The following is an 11,469-nucleotide window of genomic DNA, read 5'->3' as shown; positions in this document are numbered from 1 at the left end:
GCTGCCAGCTCTGCCTCCCAGGTTCACGCCATTCTCCTGCCTCAGCCTCCCAAGTAGCTGGGACTACAGGCGCCCGCCACCACGCCCGGCTAATTTTTTTTATTTTTAGCAGAGATGGGGTTTCACCGTGTTAGCCAGGATGGTCTCGAACTCCTGACCTTGTGATCTGCCCGCCTCGGCCTCCCAAAGTAGAAATCCCACTTCTTAGAGATTCTTGCTATACCCAAATCCTTTAAGATTTTAAATATGTGTCCATGTGTCTATGAGCACTCATATATGTAAATGTATGATGGTTCATAGGTGTATGTGTGTATCTGAAAAGGGGGGTCATATCATCTTAAGCAACATACAGCTGATTTTTTTCAGTTTTCCTCCTATCTAGCTCTCACTATCGAATATTGGGTATTGGTTTTCTAGAATTGAGTTAGCAGATTAATAAAAGCTTTTTACTTTGAACAATTTAGTTTTCTTAGAAAACAAAAGAAAAATACTTTCAAGAAGTGGAGTTTATTACCAGCAAGGTCCAGGACAAATCTTTTTGGAATTCAGACTGCTTCCTTTGTAAGATGTAGTGACAGGTCCTTTCCTAAATTTGTTAAAGGAGATACAGGTATTAAAATCCAACTGAGAAGATAATCTAGAGCTGTCGGTGTTGTAAGGCCCTTTTAGAAGAGTCAGAGTTCACTAGAAGTTCTTAATGAAACATATAAAGATTTTTTGTTCCATGGTGAAAAGTTATTTGGTATTTGCATTTTTTATTTTTATTATATATATAAAATAAAATATGTATATTGAGACATATACATATGTATATTGAGACATATATATAAAATATATAGAGAGAGACAGTATATATATTAAGACAGAGTCTCACTCTGTCTCCCAGACTGGAGTGCGGTGGCACTATCTTGGCTCACTGCAGCCTCCACCTCCAAGGTTCAAGCGATTCTGCTGCCTCAGCCTCCTGAGTAGCTGGGACAATAGGCATGCGCCACCATGTCTGGCTAATTTTTGTATTAATAGTAGACACGGGGTTTCACCGTGTTGGCCAGGCTGGTCTCAAACCCCTGACCTCAGGTGATCTGCCCGCCTCGGCCTCCCAAAGTGCTCAGATTACAGGCGTGAGCCAGCGCTCCCAGCCTTGCATTTTAAAAAATCATTTATTAGTACACTACGTGTATCTTTTTGTCATGTTACATGTCAACACTGAGGTGTAGTAACTTGCTTAAAAGGAATCTATTTGTAAATCTACAGTCATAGAAATCTAAATGATCAAAATGTCTTACTAATATTATTTAATGTAAAAATATATGCTGTAGCCCAAACCATAAATAAATCTATAGTTACTGGTATCTGCACTTAACAGGGGTTCTCAAACTTTTTGGTCTCAAGACCTCTTCAAACTCTTGAAGTATTTAGGACTCCAAAGAGCTTTTGATTATGTGAATTATTCCTGTAAATATTTCGTATATTCTAAATTAAAATGGAAAAATTTTTGAATATTTATCAATGTCTTCTCACCACAAAAAAAGGTAACTATATGAGGTGATGGATATGTTAACGATTGTGGTAATCTTTTCACAGTATGTACCCCTATCAAAATATTTTGTCATATACCCTAAATATATGCAGTTTTATCAATCATACTGCAGTAAAGCTGGACAAAATATTTATCAATGCATTTTTAGATAATAATCTATTGTATAGTCACATAGATAGCATTTTGATGAAAAGTGTTCCCCCAGTAATGAATTTTTAAATGAAATAATGTAAGGAGTGGTGTCATATCTCTTTAATGCCTAGCTTAACTGAAGATAGCTAGGTTCTCCTATCTGTTTCTGTATTGATTATGTCACATTATCACATGCAACATAATCTTTAGAAAATTATACATTAATGAAATATGAGGCCAATAATTATGTCTTCAAATTATGAAAATAGGAATCCCCTTCAGGTTTCACGACAGCACTTTGAGAACTATTTCTCTGTACTATTAATGTACAAACTTGATACATCACCCAAGGAATAGCTCAACTAGGAGGTTTTAACATGGAATATTTGCCTTGTGATAGAGAGTATTGACTGAATTTAGATTGTGCATGTCTCTCAGTTGAATATATTTACAACAGAACACCTTTGATAATACAGATTTTTATTATTATATTTGAGCTTGGACTTTACTGAAAACATTGTTAAAATTCTTTATATATTTATACATGTATATAACTGTAAGCTATTGTCAGTTTGTAACTTTGATCCTTTTTCCTCTGTAACTCCTCTAAAAATTTGTAATCATTGTCAGTAGGAAAGGATTTATATTTTGTACTATTTCAAGATTGTTTTGGTCTTATCCATGTGATATAGAGAACTATACATGAAATGAAATATGTCATTAATTTGTTTCCATTTCTCTTTTGAAATATTCAGTAGTTTAGTGGTGGATATCCATGTCACATTTAGAGCTGAAAATTGTATAATTGTCCGTAATTCTTTCCCCTCCTTAACCTCTGTTGCGTTGGTCTTTAAACTTTTTTGGTTATTTACTCTATCAGGGAAAAAATGAGCACATACCTCCAAATGATGCATTTATTAATTATATTTATAACTATATATAATTTGTATATTTTCAGCATATAGAAAAAATAGAAATTGAAAGTAAAAGATAAAGCTGGGCACAGTGACTCATACCTGTAATCTCAGCACTTTGGGAGGCTGAGGCGGGAGGATTGCTTGAGGCCAGGAGTTCAAGGCCAACCTGGGCAATGTGGCGAGATCCCATCTCTGCAGAAAATTTTTTAAATGAGCTGGGCATGGTGGCATGCGCCTTGTGGTCTAAGCTACTTGGGAGGCTGAGGTAGGAGGATTGCTTGAGCCCAGGCGGTTGAGGCTGCAGTGAGCCACATTGACACCACTGCACTCCAGCCTGAGCAACAAAGTGAGACTTTGTCTCCAAAAAAATAAAAAAATAAAATAAAATTTAACGTTTGGTTTTTTCTTGTAGCCATAAAACATTATTGTTAACCTGATTTAGGTCTAAGTTTGATTACTTTCAGAAATTGGCTTTAATGTCTCATAGCTAAAAAGAAACACAACATTATATAAATCCAAGTGGGAAAAGTGTAGTTACTAAATCATACTCATTTTCATGATACCCACCAGTTATGCAAAGGTATTTGTTAAAATATGACTGGTAAATTCCATTGTCTGATGTCAATCTGTTGTTTTTGTATGTAAAGTATTGCATTTTTTGTGTAATAAATGACATCAAAACCCAGTAAAATGCTTCACTTGGATAATATGTTAGCTGTTTCCAAGTTGGTGAAAGTGGTCAGCATATGGTGTTCTATCATGTGATCCTGAGTCCAGAGTTGCTCTAATTCGGAGTTAATCTCGTGTCTTCTGGCTAGAGGGAAGAATGGAGCGGGGAGAGTCATTCTTACAGCCTTGACTGTTAAACCGAATGTAAATCTTAAAATCACTTAACTGGTTATTATACATAATGACACATGGTGATTTCTTGAGCTTGAAAATAATTAAAATAGAAATTCTGGTATTTGGGTTGGAGGGGGTTCTGTTGGATTATCCTGCTTATACCTCACATCGACAATTGAATCCTGCTTGTGGTTCTCAGGATATTTTTTGTAACTGTTCACATCAAGTCTTCCATTTCATCCCCAGTTGATCTTACTTCATTCCCTGTCTTCCCTCCCAGATTGCTTTTTAGTCAGCGCCCTCACACCTCAGATGTTTTCTTCAATCTGTGCTCACCATGCTAGAACACGCTTTAATAATTTCTAGTGTCATTTATTTACTCCTTCTTTTCTTCTGAATAATCCTCCTGCTTTCTGTTTCAAGAGAACCAGTGGCTTTCAGACATTTCAATTCAATTCATAAAGAAATAACTTCACATAGCAACCCAGAAGCCTGTATTCCTTCATGTGAATTTATAAGTAATCAGCGTTTCAGGAAGTAACACTTATCTTTAGTACATATATGTCCTTTCTATTTTGATTTGTTTCATTTTTCAGAATGCTGGTCATGAGCCACTGAATTGATTTTGGACTCACAACTAGATTACAGCCTGAAGTCAAAAAGCACTGTTCTGTTATTCTTCACCATTATCGACTATAGAGTTTTGGCTCATTCTCCCCCTCCCCCCGCCACCTCCCCAATCCTTTTCTGATCTCTTTTCTGCCGTTTGTACTGACTTTAATCTCTCTCTGGATTTTTTTTTCTTTCTTTCTTAGATTTATATGGCTGGTTCTCTACGAGCATTTGGTTTGTAGTTCACATGTCATGGATACCTCAAAGGGGTCTTCTCTGTTCACTGAACCTCAGTTATCCCTCTTTCTTATTTAATAGCACATCACTATGTTTTTCTTCATGGCACTTGTTGATACGTAAAATTATTTGTGTAAATTATTTATTTGTGTATTGTTACCTGAATTCTTCATACACCGTCCCCAGTCTGAGTATGGATTCCATGAGGAGAGAGAGCTTGTGTGTCTGATTCATTACTGTATTTCTAGCTCCTAAAATAGTGTCTGGCACCTAGCATGTGCTCAAATGGTTGGAATAACAAGTAGCACTTTGTTTAACTTTTCATGTTATAAAAGCCAAGCTTTGATCACAGTTCAGTGAAAATGACATAGTAAATAAGCATGATTCTTGGGTTTCACATAATACTAACTTTTCATGTGATATAGATAATATGGCTAGCCCTTGGTTGAGTGTGAAGAAAGCCTTAGCCACTGCTGTACCTACTTTACCGGTATCCTCACATTTAATCCTCACAATAACTCTGGAATAGCTGGTGGTATCATAATTTGACGATGAAGAAACCAAGTCTCAAAAATAAGTAACTTGCCTTAGGACTGATATTTCATCTCCTTCAGTGTCCTTACTCTTAACTAGTAACCTACCTAGACTGCCTCCCTCTCCTGAGATTGAGAATCTCAGAAGCAGGGAACTTGAAAGTGACATAGAGTTCTTACGGAATGCTTTGAATTTAATAAAGTATTTATTGCTATAAGTAAAATTGATAAAGTAAACATAATTAACACAAAAATATGATTTAGAGTTATTATATGTATGTTGTCATCAATTCAGAATCTTTTTGATAAGCATTTTCTTTTTTTCCAAATAGTTTGTGGAGAAGTTTCTGTTGGGGAGGAAGAAGGTGAAGGTGAAACTGGTTGGATTGAAGGAGCGGCAATCCTCTTGTCTGTAGTGTGTGTGGTGTTAGTAACAGCTTTCAATGACTGGAGTAAGGAAAAACAGTTTAGAGGTTTGCAGAGCCGAATTGAACAAGAACAGAAGTTCACTGTCATCAGGGGTGGTCAGGTCATTCAAATACCTGTAGCTGACATTACTGTTGGAGATATTGCTCAAGTGAAATATGGTAAGTAAAAAGAGCAATACATCTGACACTAAACATAAAATTACTGTAATCTTGTTTATAGTTTAGTATATCATTACTTTTTATTTTAGGTGATCTTCTTCCAGCTGACGGCATACTTATTCAAGGCAACGATCTTAAAATTGATGAAAGCTCATTGACTGGTGAATCAGATCATGTTAAAAAGTCTTTAGATAAGGATCCCTTACTTCTATCAGGTAAAAATTTCTTTTATATCTTTGAACACTTTCCTCTTTCACAACTATGTACCATTGTCAGCAAACACCATTTCCCTAAGAGTCAATAATATAAAGAGGAATCATATTTTATGCTACCTTCTACCGTTGTAATCCTTTAGACTTTTTTTGGTAAGCTGACAAAAACATTAGAAATCTTTGAATGCAGAGGTATATTTTGCAAATGAGGGACTAGAGTCCAAAAAATCAAGAGATTTGAGATTCAGTATTCATGCTAGTGCAATGATAAAACTGCAATATAGGCCTATTGATATCTATTGAGTTGGTGTGTTATTCTGTATCATGACTATTTTTAATGCCTATTGAAGTATACAATTAAAGAATGATTATATGTTTAAAGCAAATTAATGAATTCTCTGTGATGCTCTACAAAGGACAGATTTTTTTTCTTAAGAACTAGTAAAATCCTTAAAGTTTACCTAATCCAACTCCTTCATCTAACTGCTGAAGAATGACTTTGAGATATAAACTATTTAGTATTATATGACTAACCAACAGTAGGTCTAGCAGTCACACCTCCATCTAGTGAGAATTGAATTTGCAAATGGTTGAGATATGTTCTAGGATTGGAAAAGGGAAGGGTAGGTGAGGATACTGTTTGAAATGGAGGGTGATAGCATGGCAGGCTCTTGTAATAACCTCATTGTTACAGCTTGAACTAAGTTGAACTAAGTTGAACTAAGTAAATATGAAGTGGAAGGGTGGTGGGAAAAATTACAAGTTCACTTGCAAAACACTGAATGAGAGAAAGCTATAATATCACAAATTGACCCCCAAATCATATTAATTCTTTTAACTTTTAGGTTCTAAGGTTCCTGTTCTTAATTTCTCAGTATTCTATATGGAATTTATGAAATTGTCGATCAGAACTGTACTTGTTAGATTGAATTTATACTACAGTTTTGGGAAAGCCAAATGTAGCCTTCTACATGAAGTCTTCTGTCATTATCAGATGTTGATAGATTGTCAACATTTTATACATTGTCAGATGATTGCTGCTGAAACCAGAGTCAAACCTGTGATATCCTCAAGGGTCAATTAAGTTAGAATCACAACTTTGAAGCAAAACCTAAGTTTAACCATAACTTTTTAAGATTTATAAATGCATACCAAAAGAAGCCTATTGCGAAGAACCAGACACGTTTATATTGGCTGGAAAGTCTTATTGCCAAAAGATCAGAGTAATTACACTTATAAACACCATTATAAATAGGATAAAAGTTCCAATTCTAATACAGACTTACGTTTCATCAAAAAAAAAAAAAAATCTTGAGATGTGTATACTTTCAGTATCCTGTGCCGCTTAGAACATTCACACCCTGTTTGGATTTTTCTTTGTATTGGTGTGCTTGTAATTTATACCAAATAGCCAGAAAGAACTTGGATATATAAGTATAATGTATTAACTCATTCTGCTTACCTTGCTGTGCTTCTAAGAAATTGTAGTTAATGTTAACCAAATAAAATCTATAACCTTTCCAAAGGAGAGGGAAGCTATCTAATCATACCTTACCATCACAGATTAACCAGATCACAATGTGTAACAAATTAAGATAGTCTCCTGTTTGCTATGTATAGTGCATGGACTTTTATGTACATCTCACTTATTTACATAGTGCTTAGCTCTTCAGGTTGATTTCCTTTAACTGAACTTTGATCCTTTCTGTTTTAACGGAGATGACTGGTAAGCTTTGTGTAGACTCAGGTTCCTGACACACCAAGTATACCAGGAGAACTCTCTAAATTTCCCACATTTAAGAAAAGACTGAAATAACTTTGTAGAGTCCCTTATCGCAGTATGGGTGGGAAAGTTTTTCTGCATTTATTTCCCTATTCCAAAAATGTACTAAAAAGCATGACATGCATTTATTTTTAAATTTACTCTCATGATGCCATCTCTGACTGCTGTTCTTGGCTTCTTAAGTTAAGATTTTTAAAAGCAGTATTCAGTTAGTGGTGGGGGTATGACCAAGACTTAAAACTGTTTACTTTGCCTGAGCACATTCATTGCCAACATCTGATTACCTGTGGTAAGGCAAAATAGAACCTAAAACATTGGAGTCTGGAAAAAACCAGAATTGTTAAAAGAAATAAGTTGTCTGTTATGCATAATACTTACCGTTTCACTATCTTGAATTGTATTTCTTGTTTTCCCTGCACTTTCACTGGCAAAGAAGCTAATAACTAGTGAAATAATCAATATAGATTTTTAAAAGCAAGAAAGCAGAAGCCTAAAAAACAATTTTGGGTGAGTTACTCAGTAATTAATAGCCAAATATAGATTCTTAAATGCTTGAGTAAGTACATATATTTTATGAACGTACTTAGCAAATATTCCTTGAGCATCAACTTGGTACATAAGATTGTGGTAGATGCTACGTTCGCTATGCTCCAGAAGGTTGTAAATGACGAAATAAAATACAAATCAGTGATAACTGTAAAGTAGACTTTAGTGTAAAAAAAAAAAGAAAAAAAAAGTTGCTTTAAAGCCTCCTTAAAACTAACAAAAAGATTAGACTAGAGGGATTAGAAGCCTTTTAGTGAATCAGGAAAAATAGAGAGATGTGGATGTACAAGTTGGAGAACTGTAAGCAAACTTCTCAGCGTTATAACTAAAGAAGAATATACTCTTTATCCTCTGACAGAACTGGACTGAATATTTGCCTTGACATTTAATAGTTGTATAACCTTCAGGCTGAGCACGGTGACTCGCACCTGTAATTCCAGTACTTTGGGGACTGAGACAGGAGACAATTATTGAGACCAGCCTGGGTGACACAGACCCTGTCTCTACCAAAAAAAAAAAAGTAGTTGTATAACCTTGGGCAAGTTTCTAGAAAATTAGAATTGTAATAGCTGCCAACATGCAAAATTGTTTTGATGGATATAGTCAGAATTTAGTCCATGTTCTCATCTCTGATTCCTAGTTTTCTGTAATGAAATTTTATGTTAGAGTAGCGGATGAGTAAGTTTGTAAGACTGGGTTGGTCTCAAGGTGAGGACTTCGGACTCAATCCAGTAGGCAGTGAAGAATCAGAAATTTTTGAGCCATGAGAAGTATATGATGAAATCACATTTTAGGAAGATTAAAACGGATTTCAGGATGAACTGGGAAGACACAGAGACTAAGTAGGGGGCTATTGCAATTATGAAGGTGGGCAGAAATGAAAGCTTGTGTTAGGTAGAGGTTGTGAAGTTGGGTGTGGGAAATGTGAAATTGGTTGTCATTGATACATATAAGCAATGTTTTTCTCAGAGAAATGTCCCTCATACCTTAGGTTACAATTAATAATGAGCATTCATTGAACCCCTACAAATTCTAGGCAGTATGCTAAACACTTTACATTTATAAGTTTATATGAGAAATGTAAATCTCATTATATTTCTATGAATTGTACAGACAGGGAACTGAGTTGTTACAATTTACCTAATATTATATGATAAGTGAGTAGTAGATTGAGCTTTGAACTTGGATATGACTGATTAGAGTTAAAACCTTAAGCATAAGAAATAAGTTTTATTTAATGTCTTACTAAGTTTATTTTATTGATCCAGACATGGTGGCTCACATCTGTAATCCCAACATTTTGGGTGACCAAGACGGGAGGATTGCTTGAGCCCAGGAGTTTGAGACCAGCCTGAGCAACATAGTGAGACCCTGTCTCTACAAAATTTTTTTAAAAAAATTAGCAGAGTGTAGTGGCACGTACCTGTGGTCACAGCTACTCGGGAGGGTTACTTCAGCCCAGGAGATCCAGGCTGTAGTAAGCCATGTTCACACTGTTGCACTCCAGCCTGGGTGACAGACCAAGACCCTATCTCAAAAAAAAAAAAAAAAAAAAAAATTATATATATATGTATATTTTTTTTCCTAAATGTTGAGGATATTAAAAACAGTATTACCAAAGTTTGAAATTTGGTGTATCAAGGAACTCTATTAGAATTTTTAAAAACAAACTTATGTTTTTGGTTATAGGTACTCATGTAATGGAAGGCTCTGGAAGAATGGTAGTTACAGCTGTAGGTGTAAATTCTCAAACTGGAATTATCTTTACGTTACTTGGAGCTGGAGGTGAAGAGGAAGAGAAGAAAGATGAGAAGAAAAAGGAAAAGAAAAGTAAGAATAACAATTTTCTATAATTGGTATTTGGAAATATGGCAAATAATTTCTAAGAACTAATACCTTCCTTCAAGAGATTCTGGTATGAAAAATTCTACAAAAAGTTAAAAGAAGATTTTTCTTTTAGACTTAATAGCATGGGCCTTTAGAGAATACATCAGTCCTCTTTAACATGGCCAGAGAAATTCAGTATCTACTTGAATACTTGCATTGGCATTCTTCCGTTTATTCTCTAGGTGTAGAATCTCTCCTGTTATCTGATCAGCAAAATGAATTGAACTCTCACTTCCTATTTGCGGATTTTTTTTTTTTTTTTGCTACTTTAGCAGTAGCTTTCTTTATCAGCCATATTATATTTTGGTTTCACTGAGCTTCTAATCTTCTTCAGCTATTCACATTTCTACTCTATACTTAATGTGCTTGGTTTTTTAACACAAGACTAGGACTTCACTTTGACACCTTACATTTCTCTTGTTATATTCAGCCCATCGTTAGATAACACAATCTTTTTAAAATTTTGATCTATTGTATCTCCTGTCCCTCCAAGTGTTCTGTTATCAGCAAACTTGATAATCATACCATTTATCCACAAGGATCTTACAAGAAACTGTTATACGCAAGAGACATCTCAGAATCTCATAGTTAGGGGCATGCCACTTTTAAAAAGCCCTCCCTACCCTGCTTCGAAGTGTCTGCTGTACCACCCTTCCTTCCCACTCAGGATCACCACTCTGGAGTCTTTTCCCTTTAGGTTGACATTTTACTGTGGTTTAGCTACTTAGATTTATTTAATGTTATTTAGGATAGTAAACCCATATTGTTGTTTCTCACATGAATATTTTGAAACATTCTAAAATAACTGCCTGGCTAAAATCCTGGTTTTGCTATAACTACAGCAGTGGTTTTAATATTTGAGTGGTTTGTTTTGTTCTTTGAGTTTTGCCATTAGCTATAAAATCTCTATTTGAAACAAAAATGTATGTGAAAAGTTCTAGACTCAGATCCAGGTGGCAAGCCCCCCATTCTAGGTTTTTTTCCTGTGTCCTCCTTGAAGCAGCTCTCAATGTGCTTCCATAGGTTTCTTAAGGCTGAGTAGAATGCGATTTGAAAACCAGCACAATAATGGTTCCATTTATTAAGTGTTTTACATGCACTATCTCATTAATCCTCACAACTGTATAAAGACTGTTTTTTTTTTTTTTACTGATGAGTAAACTGAGGTTTATGGAGATTATGTCATTTGCTCTAGATCAAAGTGCTAGTAAGTGGCAGGTTGCACCCTCTTCTGTGGCTCAAGAGTCTACTCTTTTATGCTGTGCTCCATCCTAATACACAGGAGTTGAAAGTCACTGGACGCTGAAGGGAAGTTTGCATCCTCACTTTATTCCACAGTGTCTTTTCCAGGAAGCTCCTTTTCCCCCTAAGTCTTATACACTGGTTTTATTAATCCAGTCCAGAACATTCCCCAGAAATTAACATCTAATTTGTTGACTCCCTTTTTTTGTTTTGTTTTGTTTTGTTTTTAAAAGAACAGGGCAACATTTTTTCATCTGTGGACCTCCAGCCCTTCTCCCATTCCCTTGACTACCTTGGCGATTACTCAGAGGCAGTCCAGGGTAATCTGTCTCAGTTCCCTCAGTGGCCTGGACTGTGGCCCTCTGGTCTCTCCAAACTTGAGCTCATTAAAAGTAGCT

The 11,469-nt window shown here is 35.5% G+C and overlaps 1 protein-coding gene across 6 annotated transcripts in view; it reads left to right on the top strand.

Annotated features, from left to right (window-relative positions):
• The window catches only part of ATP2B1 (ATPase, Ca++ transporting, plasma membrane 1), a 67,969-nt gene that overhangs the window by 15,961 nt on the left and 40,539 nt on the right, over positions 1-11,469 (top strand). For all 6 annotated transcript variants that reach the window (XM_011988909.1, XM_011988908.1, XM_011988906.1 and 3 more), the window contains exons 3-5: positions 5,147-5,401; positions 5,491-5,616; positions 9,632-9,772. In XM_011988909.1, coding sequence (XP_011844299.1) covers positions 5,147-5,401; positions 5,491-5,616; positions 9,632-9,772 — 522 coding nt within the window. The remainder of the gene's footprint in view (positions 1-5,146; positions 5,402-5,490; positions 5,617-9,631; positions 9,773-11,469) is intronic.

The sequence above is a fragment of the Mandrillus leucophaeus genome, unplaced genomic scaffold, assembly GCF_000951045.1.
Source record: "Mandrillus leucophaeus isolate KB7577 unplaced genomic scaffold, Mleu.le_1.0 Scaffold340, whole genome shotgun sequence".
Classification (NCBI taxonomy): Eukaryota; Metazoa; Chordata; class Mammalia; order Primates; family Cercopithecidae; genus Mandrillus; species Mandrillus leucophaeus.
This window is presented reverse-complemented; position numbering and strand designations above follow the sequence as displayed.